At 40.7% G+C, this 14989-nt stretch overlaps 1 protein-coding gene and 1 long non-coding RNA gene across 2 annotated transcripts in view; one reads left to right on the forward strand and one right to left on the reverse strand.

The window, feature by feature from the left end:
• The window catches only part of LOC116705534 (uncharacterized), a 16681-nt gene extending 3315 nt beyond the window's left edge, over positions 1-13366 (forward strand). The window contains exons 2-3 of the long non-coding RNA XR_004335951.1: positions 3604-3608; positions 13355-13366. This is a non-coding gene — a long non-coding RNA (uncharacterized LOC116705534). The remainder of the gene's footprint in view (positions 1-3603; positions 3609-13354) is intronic.
• LOC116705533 (protein FAM161A) lies at positions 1750-6161 on the reverse strand. Its single transcript, XM_032541735.1, has 4 exons — positions 5910-6161; positions 4816-5093; positions 3630-3797; positions 1750-3492 (listed from the first exon to the last, which is right to left on the reverse strand). Exons 1-4 carry the CDS (start codon positions 6012-6014, stop codon positions 2688-2690), a joined length of 1356 nt encoding a protein of 451 aa, XP_032397626.1. The 5' UTR covers positions 6015-6161; the 3' UTR covers positions 1750-2687.
• Positions 13367-14989: the final 1623 nt, after the last annotated feature.

Raw genomic sequence — 14989 nt, forward strand, 5'->3', positions numbered from 1 at the left:
CTCCCCTCCATCGTCTCTGAAAGCACAACTAGTCGATCACGATTGGTAGATCTATAGTTAGATAAACTCATCTTTCAGAAATTTGAACAACCGGGTTGACACTTCCGCGTGTGAAACCAGTCATGTGTCTCCCGGCCAATGCGTAAGAGTTGGCAGGCCTGATTTCATTTAAGATGATGCAATGAACCGATTATCGTCATTAATGTTATTTATAGAGTTAGCTGCTAGAGTCACTCTGATTACGCTATAAGGTATCCTATAAGGATTCATGTATTAAATAAAAGCTTAGCGTGCATACTTACAGTGGTAGAAAATCCACAGGTAAACCACGCGCTTCGGCATCCTGTCCGCAGCCCGACCGCTATGCACCTCTCTATAACCCAACTTTCTCTCTTCCTACTACTTTCACGGTGGACGCTCGCTTAATGTGCGTGCGTGTGTGTATGTTGTCACTTGCGTTGTAAATGATAAGCTCAATTCCTTAACACTCTCCACTCTCTCTCCAACACTCTACTCTCTCTGGACTTTCCCTGAACAGCTAAGAAAGACACCGGTCTCCTGATCATCACCCCACTCTAGGGGGGAGGGTCCAGAAATGTAGGTGTATCTTGGATGCTGATGCAACTTATAGACTGAGTGGAGACGCCAGAGGTGCAGATGCAATTTTGACCCCACCTGCAGGGTGTTTGAGATATTAAACTTAGATTGTCAACAGCCTGCTTTGACCTTCTTACATAGCCTGCTGCCAAAAACATAAAACTAATGCCACTAATGTATTTACACAGCATCAAAAAGTACAAAAGTCTGAAACAAATGAATGAATAAGCTGCTATATGTCTGTGGTCCATGAGGAACATAGTCATACTGCCATGAATGACTTGATTTGAATTGATTTCAAACTGGTATCACTTGTACAACCTGTTTTAATGTCTGCACCGATTTGCTTGTCTGTTAATTTACAGTGGAAACCAGTTGTGAACATAATATTGACTTGTCATCACTTTTTGTAGTGACTATGACATTTTATTTTAGTAAATAGTTGCTTACATTTAAATCTTGCAGCTACTGAACATCATTCAGTCTTGTTTATGTCCACCTGATTAAAGTAAGTCCACCATTCACTCTAATAGTTAGTTCAGGTAGTTTCTGGTCTCTTACAACTCCTGAGGGAAGTCTCTGTCTCTTTAGCTGCTAAATGCTCCACTTTGGTTACCAGCTGGTTTCTAACTGTGTCTGTCTGGCTGGTAATGACCAATGAGAGGGGAGAGAGGGAACCCAAACAGTAACGTTTCTTAACAATCTTAAAATAAATGAACTAATAAAAACTCACTATAAAGCTCGGTAAAGTCCAGTGAGCTGCATGTTCAGGTGAGAATTTATTTTAGGTTCAATCTAACGAGCGACCCCTCTCACATTGTTTTCACTTTATCATTTGATACATTATTATATTCCACTATCAATTATAGCCACTTAAAATTATTAAAGTTAGTTTTTTACAAAGCTGTGTGTTTTAAAGAGTTGCACTGGCATATATTCAAATAAAATGATATGATACATGATTTGGTTTTAGTGGTTTAAGTTATCTAGTCTCGTATATATACGGGCAGAAAATATCCATCTTTTGTATAACGGCTTGAGAAGTCTGCCGCTGATATTTATAGTTTACCCCTGTACAGCCCCTGGGCGGCTGGTAGCAGGAACCTGCCAAGAAATGTTGCATTGCACCAAACATGGCATAAACAATGTGGGTTTTAAATTCATGAAACACTTTAATAAGATACACAACATATGTTTTGATGATAAACAGTGAATGTAACTCAATGTACAAAAGTTTCCACAGGGTACCTGTGGCCTTGGTGGTTCGATCCTCCCATCCACATCCAGTATCATAGTATCCATGGGCAAGACACTGAACCCTAAATAATAAATATGATTATGTATGTTTGCTCAATGGAGTTATGTCCAACCAATTCTACGTGTGTGTGTGTGTGTGTGTGTGTATGTGTGAGAGAGAGAGTGAGAGAGAGTAATATCCAACCAATTCTACCTGTTGAGAGAATAGACAATTAAAGAAATAGACCAACAGATCCTGTTGCTGTGTGTGTGTGTGTGTGTGTGTGTGTGTGTGTGTGTGTGTGTGTGTGTTTGAAAAAATAAGAAATGCATAACATCATGATGATCTGATCTATCTGGATCTATCTAGGTTCAATAACGACTGTGGTTTATTGTATATAGTTTTTTATAAGGCTAGCTAGTTAGGTTTTACATTTGAACATTTCCACGCTTATGAAGTGTTGTTGTGGTGTGGTGTGTGTGTGTGTGTGTGTGTGTGTGTGTGTGAGAAAGTCAGGATGTTACATCTGATATGCAATCAATTTACAATTTACCTTTTAAGACCTTAAAAAAATAACCCCTGAATTGTATTATAAAAACAACCTATACCTCGCTACAGGACCTCCCATACCTAAACTATCTGTATCAACTGCTGCATGGATGACTCTGAAATAAAAAATCTGTTTAGAAGTAGCTATTGGTTTCCTCACGTTTTTTTGTCTTTCTTTGATTCATGAACACTGTCTCTCACACACTGATGTACAGTTGTCACTCTTGTAAGAGAGCCGAGGCTCGAGGCCACCAGGCTGCAGAGGGGAGTACAGGTTGCAGGAGGTGGCTTTGAGAGGGTCCGATTAGGACCACTCCCTGCCCCTCACCATCTCAATGGACAGCTCTATCTGCTTCTTCACGGGCTTGGAGGACAGACCTCTTGGAGGTCTACTGGAGTCAGGAGAGCTATCTGACTCGGAGTGGGGCACGTCCAGCTCCAGGTCAGAGTTTGGATCACTTTGGCCCTCCGTGGCCTCCCTCTCCAGTGTGCAGTAGGTTAGAAACTGGTGGCTTGTGTTCTTGGTGTGTGCTCTGTGTTTGGTGCCGTACACCGAGCTAGGCATGGGTCTAGCCTTGAAGGCCTGGCGTTCTTCTTTTGGTCCCAGCTTCTCCAACTCTGCCACAATCTTGGCCTCCTTCTTCCTCCTCTCTCTCTCCAGGAAATGGAAAGGCTGTGGTGATGGTGAAGCAGCAGCAGCTGGGGCCTGGTTGCTACTGGTGCCACAGTTACTCAGACTACTGCTACTTCTGCTTCGGTTGGCTCGCTGACTGTGGCGACCGCTGATTATTTTGTAGAGAGGTAAATGAATGTGCGCTGGTGCTGGCGATGCCCGGAACTGTTTCTGGCATTCTTGGAGCTCCTCCAGCTCCCTTTTTAGCAACATGTTCTCCAGCTCAATCTCCGAGCGAGTTCGTACCTTGTGCCTCTTCTTCTCCTCCTCTCTAAGCATCATCTGGAAGGGTTTGGGTACGGTGACGTTAAGGTTTGACCTGACCCGGACCCCAGTTGGAAGGGACGGTCTTCCCTGTGGTTTCGGACAGGAGGCTTTAGGCTGGAATCGAAACCGCTTCTGGTTCATCAGTTCTTCTGGGTTTAGCTGGAAGTCTCTGGGAAAACAGAAGGTGAAATGTGATGATTAATTTGAAGTGACAACAAAGGATCAACTTCCTCTTTGCCTCCTCGTCTTGGCTTCCTCTCCAAGAACAGTCAGATTTAAGAACAGGTCTGCAACTACTTCACCAACCTCCCAAAGGTTTGATCCTGGCCACGAGTTCTTCTTGGATTGTCCAGCTCCGATTCCCTCATGCTGTCCTCTCCACAGAGCTCTGATTGGTCCGAACCGCTGGATGTGTCATGGAAGTCCAGTTCCTCCTGGGAATTGATCCTCTGGAGTTTCCTGGTAGGGCCGCTACTGCTGGGTGCAGAGATCATGCATCAGGGAAGAGGAGACATTAACTTTACTGTCAGAATGAGTAGCTGCACACATAGGGACAAAGACACATTTTAACCTTTTTGTTGTACAACAATTGTACAGCAGCTGCATGACAATTCTGGTGCTGAACATCATTAAATATTACTTATAGGCTTTGTTTTTGTTGACGCTGATTGTGAATACAACAGTGTCATCCTAGATAAACATGACACTATTAATCACAATTTTGCATTGTAATGTGGTGCTTCTTTTCCTTCAAAACCCCTGTCTTAAGTATAGACAACACAATCAATTGAAGAAGAGGAATTGTGGTTTCAAATGTAACATCACAACTTATTGATTTTTGAAGAAGGCTACAGTAAGAAAATTATAAATAACTCACTGCAACCTGCAACCAAGTGTGTTTCCAGTCAACTTCTGTATTTGCTGCTGTGTACTTTATAGCAGAAATCAGACCAAACACTTGTTTAGGAAATCCCCTTTTAAGTCACTTTGGTTCAATGGTTTTATTTCAGTGAGAAGCATATCCTTCAACAAAACATAGAAATCTATTTTTATAAGTAATCTTAAAAAATATTCTTACGCCCCTCAGAAGGGCTTTTCACAATGTTATTGTATGGTTGGTTGGTTTACATGAATAATACCAGTGATTTCTATGTTTTCTATGTACTGTGTGTTGAATAAGTTGGTGTAACGGATCCTCAGTAGTAGGATCAGCACTTGCATGATGTGTTCATACTTGTTTTGTTTTAAAACTGCAACATAAATTAGGTTACACTTAGACTTAAATTTGATCCACATTGAAATATAGTTGACGTAGTCCTTTTGAATCCTTTTGTAACCAAGGCTCGGTGGCTTCGTGCGGAGCTTAGCGCCGCCCAAGGTGATTGTGATTGGTTTAAAAAAATGCCAATTAACCACTAAACGTATCTGGAAAATCAGAGTGGTTACAACACACAGGAAAAACAGCTTAATATGAAAGTGTAACATATCCAACCTGATTGACAGTCTGTCCTCTCTGTTCTGTGTTCTTTCCAGACCTTCGTCATCTTCCTCTCTGTGCCTCTCCCCGCTTTGGCTAATGTACATCCTCTCCAGCTCGGCCATGTTCCTCAGGTGAGCACTCTTCAACTCCTCCAGCCTCCTGTAGTACTGCTGGTTGGAGAAGTAAACATGCTGCTCCCTCTGCAGACCGTAGATTTCCAGCGACAGAGCGCTGCGAATGCTTCTGCCACCTTTTACCTCCCCGCTGCACTCTGACTCCAGATCATACTCCTGAAAGGTTGGAAAGTTGTAAACATTGTGCCGTTTGGTGGATGCATCATCAACATAATAAGCAAGGACAACTTATAACTCGTAATGACGTAACTCTTTGCTGTTTGATTATATAATGTTTCTTTTAGCTGTGGTAAACTTTTTATAGTGATAATCAAATAACCAAATAACAGTCTTACTGTATTTTAACATTCCTTAAAATTATGTTGTTGACGAAGTATGGGAGATGTGTTCAGTTATTGTAAATGGCTTTCACAAACATCTAAAATGTCAGCCTGTAATTAAAGAAAAAGTAATTATGTGGTTTTTACTCTGCACTGCATCCATTGCATCTATTTCATGCAAAAACTGTGGTTGCCTTTCAATGCTAAAGATTGTGGCTGAAGACCCAGGGTGAGGATGTGGGGTAACGGAAGGAACTAAACTAGGGGATTTCTATCATAATTTCAATCTGTGCAGTGTACGTACACATGTAAAATACAGTGTGGCATATACAGTTGTTGGTGTGTGCTGTCTACATAATAAATGTAAATATACATTTAAAAGATTCAGGTATACCTCTAACTATAAAACTGTTTGTATTTGTAATTGTAGCTTACTTTATTTTATTCTCCTACGTTGCATGAAACTCATAAGCCCTAAATAAGGTCCAAGACTCATTGAAGAAATTTGAAGAAGTCTTACTTGCTTAGATCAGTAGTTACAATCAAAATGATCAGTTTCATTCAATTGAAATCTCTACAAAGTGTTTTCCACAAGGGATACTAGTTGTACGTAGTTGTATTGTGATGTAGTTTATTGTCTTCAAAACCTCACCTCACTGGTGCAGTCCTCATCGGTGAAGTAATGGTCTCTTTCCCCTCCATACAGAACCATTAATTCCTTGTTTTCCAGAGAGGTTGATTGATACGTCGCTGCCATCTTCCTCGTTTTCTCCAAAAAACAGGAACTTCACAACCAGCCTGCAGAACAGAGCTTCTGTGTGTCCTCTGTCCCATCAGTTTGCCCACTGACCTGTTAAGCAAATAGCATGGGTTGGTCCAAGCAGGACACAGACAAAGATTAGCACATAATTTACTGACACAAACACACACAAACACACACACACACACACACACACATATAGACTCAAAGCTTTATCCTCTTATCATCAGGAGGAGTCGTGATTTTACAGTCATCAGGAATGCCGTTGGCCAGATGGTCCATATGGTCCAGGGCTTTTCACGTGAAGACATGATTCAAAGTCAGATAGATGTCTGTGAGGATGCCCCCAATCTGATTTACAGATTAACTTTCTTAAAAACAGCATCATGCACCTGTTGCGGTTTGCAAAAAGGTCTGCAAGACTGAAGGGGAAGAAGTGAAAAAAACACCATACTTGGTGACTTGCAGTATATATGACATAATATGAATGCATGCAGAACATTTTTGCTAATTGGTTATATTGATTATATGAAATGTCTGGCACAAGTAAACTAGGAGGATGTGTTGTTATTCACAAGGCTTGTTAACTGGCTCAAAACCAACTCAACCCTTCTGAGTGGCCTGTTTTGTGGTCAAATGTTAGGTGCTAAATGCAGAGCTCCTGAAGTTCTACCTCTGATTGCTCTGACCGAGATCAAGCGAAGTGGAACCTGGCCTTGGTTCAGCAGGACGGTTTTGGGGGATTTGACAGATAAAGCTGTAGAGGGAGGACACAAACCACACTCCACTCTCTTAATTGGTTTACTTAGGTTTCTCATCACTGTCATGTCAACTCATGCTACAACAAGTCTCCCCATCTGTCTCCTGTCTCCTTCTATTTCATCTCCTGTTCATCCACCTAAGACCCTGAGACAGCTGGAGACAGAGAGATCTGAAGAAGGAGGGACAGGGTGGTATTTCAGAGTCAGTAAAGCAAAATGTAAAGAATGGGTTAGGGCAGCATTTCTTGACCTCTTAAATTAAAGACCCCACCCACCACAGGTTATGACCGTAAAGGGTGAGAATAGCCTATATTTGAAAATAAAAAACATGCATTTCTCTCTTTCTTATGAAATTAAAAATATGGTATCTACCTATAATATACCTCTCAGAATTGTGTTGGGACCGCATGGTAGGGCCTAACCCCCCAAGTTGGGAACTATTACAATAGGAAAGTCCTGTGTATAATATATATTTTGAGGTCACTATAAAGTCAGTATATACTGTAATAATGTAGGAATGTTTTAGGCTTACAGATACCACAGTAGAAGAAGTGAAAAGCTGCATAACTCAAGTTATCTCATTATTTATAATTCTATACATCAATATCTGGTTACTGCAATGTGAATACTTTAATGTTGGAGACTGTAGGAGCCTTTTACATCCACCTTTTAGTTAGGTTAGTTCATTTTTATTTTAGCCACTTGGGGGAGTATTGCACTGGATATGGCACATCACTGGGAATTAGGTATATTTACAGGAATGGCAACCAAATAGAAGGTGTGGATGGTGGGAAACACACGGTTCTTACCCACTCCACCGTCAACAAGCCACAGCACTTTGTTAATCAGCACTAGGTGAAGTACTATTTAATGTAAAATAACCTTTTCTACTTTTATAATTAACAGAAACACCACCCGAAGAGAATTAGTGTCTGGACTTAAGATGAACACCAAGCCATCCATGCCGAGGCTTATAGGATAGCCTCAACAGAGACCTTTCTCCACTATTACTTTAAGGAGATATCTGGACTTTTTCCACGTTAGTACATACCAGTATTATGTCCTTCATGTGCAATGTGCGTCCTATCCTGTGGAAGACTAGATATGTGTCAAAACTTTAAAAAGTAATGGATCAGAGTTCTATTTAAGTTTTCTTTCTTTGATTCCTGTACCTCATGAGAATACATTTTTTTCTTTCAAATGCACCATCTTATATTTTAATGCCCCAAAGAAATATATGAAAAAAAGTTAAAAATTTTGTCCCGTATGATTATGCTGTGATGACTACCAACCTAAAATCCTTCCAGCTATGGCCGCTGATCAGTTCTTGCAGAAAATTCCTCGTTGTTCTTGATCTTCACTTGCATCACGGCCACGAGTTCAAAAAGAAAACTCACCCGCGTTGCAGTTCATGCAACTCAACATCTGTCCACACAGGGAAGCTGCTGCACTTTTTGCATTAAGCCTTCACTTTCAAATGCATGCAGCTGTTATTTTAGTATGTCAACATGTATGTATCTATGTATATATTTCAAATGAATAGTGTCGTTCTGAGCAATGATCATTAAGACATTTTTGATTTTAACTTTATTTCCGTAAAAGTTGAGGTTCAGTGGTTTTACAATGTTTTTTTTTCTTCCTTCTCACATTGTACTTTCTGGAATCATAGTATTTGGTACCTTCTGCAGTTCTCAGAACACCTTGACCTCAACGTTCACAGAACGTTTCCTCCACATCCTTCCTGGTACAGACTCCCATTTGTGTGTGTGTGTGTGTGTGTGTGTGTGTGTGTGTGTGTGTGTGTGTGTGTGTGTGTGTGTGTGTGTGTGTGTGTCTGTGTGTGTGTGAGAGAGAGAGAGTTTTATCCAACCAATGTTACAGTGTTAGAAAAATGTGTATTTCTAGATAGGATATCCTTGATTCATGTATAAATATATTACACTGTACATTAAGAGACTTTTTGTTCAGTTTTTTGATAAATAAATATCAATACTACCTCATGTTTTCCATAAAAAGACCATGGGCTATACATTATCGCATAATGTGAAGTTCACAGACGTCTGACATTGGATGTCTGCAGTATGTGTGTGTGTCCAGTTTTCCGCTGGGCTCCTCGGTGTGTTGGCGTTGGATGAATAGTGGCTGTGTTCAGTCAGAGTGGGGCTGAGTAAACAGTCATCACAAGCTTGGCCGTCCTCCGCCACACAGAGCTGTGCGGCTGCACAAAGCCGCAATTCTGCTCAAATCTGCTTTTGTGGGACAAATGCTGTTTTTTTTTTAAATTCTAAATGAAAAATTCCCCTCAAGGTTTCATTCATTCATTTAATCATTCTTGACATGATGTAATGCTTAACAGATCTCTTACGTTTTTTCTTCAGCTGGTAGTTTCTTTCTCAGTGGCCCTTCAGCACAGGACATCAGAATATAACACAAGCCACTCTTACTGATAATAATTTAGGATTTATAATCAATTTTGGCTAAGGTTAGCATCAGGCTTTTGTCAAGGTTGGAGTTGATACTAATTAAAACACTGCTAGCTGCTGGAGGCCATAAATGTGTCTGTTTCAAAGTTGAGAACATTCTTTTACCTTTTTCCACTTAATGGCCATGTTTTCATACACCGTCTTCCTTCTTCTGTAAAACTCTTTGTAATTTCTGTTGTGAAAATGTTGAATAAAGTTTTACTAAATAAAAGTACTGGAAAATATCCAGTCTAACTGATCGTTACTAGATTCAGACTCTGTCTTGTTAATAACGTCTTTCACAGATTTGTTTAGCACTCTGAATATTTGTCCTTAAGCCAAGTTTTTTTCTCGTTATCTAGAGTCTTTTTAAGAGGGTCCTGTTTTATTTGATTAATAAGATCCATAAAGTAAGGGGACGTCTTTTCAAAACCTGTGTGTGATGCATGAGACTCAATTGCAGCACTGAAAGTGTCGTCTAGAGTCTTGCAGCTTTAAAAAGAAATATAACCAAAATCTCTTTGACTGTTTGCTGCAGTACCCCATGTTCATACCCATAGAAATGGATGACATATACAGTCAGCATGAGTGGTATAAGCTTAAAACATTGCAGAATTCACATTTGTAAACCTTTTGGAGTCTGATTATCTTATTATCTGACCAGTTTGTAGGATTTTGGGGGATCTATTGGCAGGAATAATCACCGGAAACTAAGAAACTAAGCTGGCCCTTATCCACCATGGACCATGAATCCGGCCCACGTCAGACAAACCAAGCAATGGCTCTAGAGGGGGCCATTCATATTTATTAGTCACCTGAATGCCACCGTGGGTTCACACGCTTCCAAAGAGAGGGGTGAGAAAGGGAATATTCAGTTGGTTGCAATCTGCAACCTCACCTCTAGATGCCACTAAATCCTTCACACTGGTCCAATAAGTGTGAACCCATTCTCTTTGTAGATTATCACTTTTTTAACGATTACCAAAAATTGTAAATAGCATTAAATGTTTGTTTTTCAAAGTAATATAGGAATAAAAGACAAACATTGGCAAAAAGCAATATAATTTAATCACTGTCCTCTTAGCCCTGGAGATGAGTAAGGCCTTCAACAGAAATTGCATCATCTGAGAAAATGCAGAGATGAGAATGCACTTCTTCTTTTGATTGAACTATTTGTTTAAACTCCTGAGTTTAGTGAGGCTCGTCTGAAAGAGCCTGCAAGTCTTTTTTTGTGCAAACTAAAAGGACGTTGTTTTTTTCTGACAGGACCCTTAAAGCCACATCACCTTTACAGAGAACGGCAACCTTCCGGGAAGAGGCTTGGGTTCATAAGAAAATCCCCTTCACCTCAGCTCATCTCACATACGCAACACGGTTAACATTCAAAGGTGCACACACTCACTCATGTAGTAACTGAACTCAAAAACCGTGGGCACGGACAGACAAATGAAGCTCTGACGAAGACGTGGAGTGGCTCTCTCGTCTGCTCACCTCCCACTTCACAGCAGCACTTCACAACCTGTTTGGTTTTGAGAGGGATACTCCACCCTCTTGTCAACAAGCCCTGTTCATTAAGGTTCCTCAATCCACTTCTGTTGCACAACCTGGGCTGAGAATGAGAGGCTGATCTCAGCCTAAATTTAAAGCTTGGACAAACATGGCTCCCACCCTAAAGACATACGTGATGGGATGCAATTAAAGTTAGATAAAGATGGTGTTCTCTACTTGCTATTTTTTCTGCAGGACGTCGGGAAAAACACTGTTTTCCTGTTCATGTTTTTAGCAACTCTGCCACAACTGGTGAAGGCCTCTGCTCTGCATGCCAGATACTAATATCTCATGCACACACTCCAAGTGCAAGTGGCTGCAGGGAGTTTACGTAAGACATGGTGTAAATGTGTTTTTAAGGCTATTCCACAAAGAGGAACAAACTGTACACAATCCATCTGACCTTTACCAACACACTGTAACTGTCCCTGGAAACATCTCAGTGGAGGACCTTCTGCCAATGGAGACTGTAGAAAGATATTCAGTTTCCCACATAGCTGTAGTCTTGTCTGGAACAGAAACACGGACTTAGTGCATTTTTAAGGTGTTTTAGGGTAACTGGTGTGCTTATCTGTGATGCTAAATGCATTCCAGAAATTCTTTTTTGAGACATCTTCACAATTTATGGTTTATCTCCTTTATAGTTGCTTCAATGGCTCTTTCCAACATTTCCCAGAATGCCGTTTGATAGCCCGCAGAGAACAAATATAGCTCTGCTGGAATTTTGGTTGGTGGTGGTTACACATGGGAGGGTGATAACGATAACAAAAGCAAGAGAGAGAGAGAGAGAGAGAGAGAGAGAGCAGTGTAGTTGCAGTAAATACTGGTCGGCTGAGGTTACTCTTCTTAGTCTGCAATCTGGTCTTCTTTATCTGAACTTTAATCTTAGTTTTATACTTCTTATCACCCCAGGAAACAGGGCCATTTGAGCAATTGATTTAATGTTGTTGTGACATCAGCTCCCCCCCACACATCACCCTCTTAATGTTACATTACATTAGACGTCATTTAGCTGGCGCTGTGTCTCACCAGTGCATCCCAGTGGAAATTGAAACCCAAAGGTATGTGTCACATCCGCTGCACCATCCCCACCCTGTTAAAAGTGCATCGTTGTGTGAAGATGAATGACAGGATTAAATTATTCTCTACAGAAGGTTTTCTGCAAGTCTCACTCGGGCTGGGCAACATGCTTTTGTCCAGATTTGATTCTTTCAAGATTCATGGATGCCAATTAGAGTCGAGCAATGCCGAGCCCAGCAGAGCTGGTACTAGCAGTGGGTTAGCGCCATGACATGTACTTTTTGTTTAGTCAAAAAAAAAGTTGACATGCCACAGCTGATCACCAAAAGCACCAATGTCAGTTCAGCCATTATTTCTTGGTTCTAAAAGACTGCTAAATCCTAAAAGTATCATGACTCTGTTGCAAATAGTTGGCTGCTTTGAACAGACTTGTGATTGATTATGTAAAAAGTTACCAACCTACAAAGTCAATGATTGACTATGACTCTTTGAACTGAACCAAACAAAACAAGTTGAATCAGAGAAGTGGTACATTTTTTTCACCTGGGAAAGTTTTTGGGATGGGTGTTTCTTTGACCTACATTTAAACAACAACACGTAAAAATGTCCAGTTTACAACTTCCAACCTCAATGTCTGTGCATCATTGAGAAATACTGATCTAACACATTGTGAAAAGAGAAGGAGACAGCAGCCTTCAGGCAGTTTGTCATTGTGTGAAAGTCTTGTGTTCTGCATGGAGCAGCTTGTTCCGATGGCTTAAACATAGCACTTACCTCATGTGGGGTTATTTTCAGCTTCGAGTATGTGTGCTTGTGCTCGGCTTATTTTTATATCTTGCTCTTAAACTTCCTTCACAGATCGCGGGAGGGGACACTTCCTGATTCGTTTTAGAGGTTAGACTGAGAGAGCTCCATCTCCCTGTCTGTCTATAGAAGTGTTAAATGGCCTTTTACCGCTGGTAGGGAGAGACTTTTTAATGCATTCACAGATTATTGAAAAGCAAAGAAGGTGATGAAATAGAGAACAACAGTAAAAAATAAGTAGTTGTAATGTGAGCGCTGAGAGGAACAAGTACACTTCACCACATTTCTGCTCTTTGGTACAACAGTCACCACAAACATGCGCATTACAGGCCGTGATGTACATCTAGAAAACAGTTTCAAACCCTAATAATTCCCTTTTAGTTTGAAGTTCGTAAACTACACACAATTATTTAAAAGCTTTACAAAAATAAACTCCCCATACATTCAAAACCTGCTGCAATTGAAAAAGTCAGTTGATTCCACTTAGACAAAATAAAGAAATAAGGGAGAAAACACCCTAAAAATAATTATCATTCACAGTTTGGGTGATATCAAGACTGTATTTTGAAAAGACGAAAGTCAAGTAAATTTTATTTATAAATCCCAATGCCACAAACCCCAAATTTGTCTCATGGGGTTTTTTGCAGTCTGTGCAGCGTATGACTCTTTCTATCCTTAGACCCTTGGTTTGGATTAGAAAAACTCCTTTAATGGGCAAAAACATTCAGGAAATTTCAGGAAGAGCAACAGAGGAGAGATCTCTCCTCGAGGACAGACATGTGATAGATGTTGTTTGTACAGAAAAGGCCAAAATAGCAAACTTACAATACGACAAAAGATACACAATGAGGACATAAGGAGTCCCAAATGTTTATGAGCTATAAGTCAAAAAAAAAGATGGCCACTCCTCAATGCTGGGTTTTCAGCTGAGGGATCATTGTGATGTTGGTGAAGGGATTTTAAGGTCCAAATCTGTTTGAATAAAAGCAAATGGAATACAGTAGGATGCATGTAAAGTGACCCCATCTTCATGATGTGTTCAATTTGAGCTACTGTATAAGTGTGTTGACATACACCCCCATCAGTTCAATAACTCTCTTTTTAGCAGCCATCTCAAAGTAATACACAAGAGACAAACAATGGCTTCTCTGTCGCTGTGGGTGGCCTGTGAAGAGAGCGTGCAAGAGAGAGGGGTTATTCTAACACTGCGTTTGGCCTTTCACAAAGAGAGTGATGCCTGTTCCCTTTTATAGGCATTACAGTAGCTCGTCCCAACAAGCGGGGGTTCAGATGCGGACTGATAAAGCAGCAGTTTGGTCTATTCTCTCAGTTTGTGCTCTTATACAGTACTGTCTCCTCCCCATATTTCAGGAGGAATGTTTGCTTTGCACAGCTTTTGTTTATATATCTTGAATTTGCCTTTGTCCTTGAATGGTCCTCACAGTGCAATGACACGTCATACTCTAATACTTTACGCTGCACCAATAAAAAACACTAAACCTAAGGCATTGTTTTACAGCAACAATAAAAGGAATCTTATTTTTATCATCTGCAATGAAAAATAACGTCTTAATACTTCTTGATATCTTCTCTTGATATTGTGTGTGATGTTCTGTGAGCTGTGTGAGGAAATGGGAAGTTACACATTGTAGATCCTCCTGTCCCTCCATAGATACAAACTCTGTCCAGACACACCCGCAAACATGTCGACAACTCTCTCTCTCTCTCTCTCTCTCTCTCTCTCTCTCTCTCTCTCTCTCTCTCTCTCTCTCTCATCTGTGAGTTTTTCCTTTAGAGGAAGTAACCCATTAGAGGCAGTGGCTTGATTTGAAATTGTGTGTGTGTGTGTATGTGTGTGTGTTTGTGTGTGCGTGTGTGTGTGTGTGTGCGCGTGCGCGTGCGTGTATGCACTCAGTGTTTATACAGTGTTTGACTGCAGCTCTGCTGTGTTTGTGGCTCTTGACAAAAGAACCTTGAAGTTGTTCCAGTGGTGTTTCAAGCTGGGGTCCAGTCAAGCTGCTCCTCTCATCTCTATCTAATCTCTTAAACACAATCTGACTGTTCTGTTTCTGCTCTGATTAGACTGCCTGGCTCCTCGCTGTGAGTCGCTGGTAGAGCCACAAAGTCTGGGCCAAGGCATGACCAAACTGTCGCCATACAGTACGTCTATGCTGCCTGGCTTGTGACATCTTGTGTTTACTGGCCATTGGGAACAATATGGTTAAATGTATTAGACTAGCGGTGCTGTTGTTGCTGTTGTATGTTCTTTTAAATGTTTTTAAGTAGATTTGCTCTAAATCGTGTAAGTCCCATCAAAGGGTCAATTAACCCAATTAACTGAAAACTCACAGAAAGTGGTGTTTAGCCATACAGGATT

Source organism: Etheostoma spectabile, chromosome 17 (genome assembly GCF_008692095.1).
Source record: "Etheostoma spectabile isolate EspeVRDwgs_2016 chromosome 17, UIUC_Espe_1.0, whole genome shotgun sequence".
NCBI classification, from domain to species: domain Eukaryota; kingdom Metazoa; phylum Chordata; class Actinopteri; order Perciformes; family Percidae; genus Etheostoma; species Etheostoma spectabile.

Coding starts and splice junctions, on each gene's coding strand:
- LOC116705533 (XM_032541735.1), bottom strand. CDS start 6,014: ATGGCAGCGACGTATCAATCAACCTCTCTGGAAAACAAGGAATTAATG. Junction 5,094..5,909: donor ATGAGGACTGCACCAGTGAG/GTGAGGTTTTGA, acceptor CCAACCTTTCAG/GAGTATGATCTGGAGTCAGA. Junction 3,798..4,815: donor GAGGACAGACTGTCAATCAG/GTTGGATATGTT, acceptor TGCACCCAGCAG/TAGCGGCCCTACCAGGAAAC.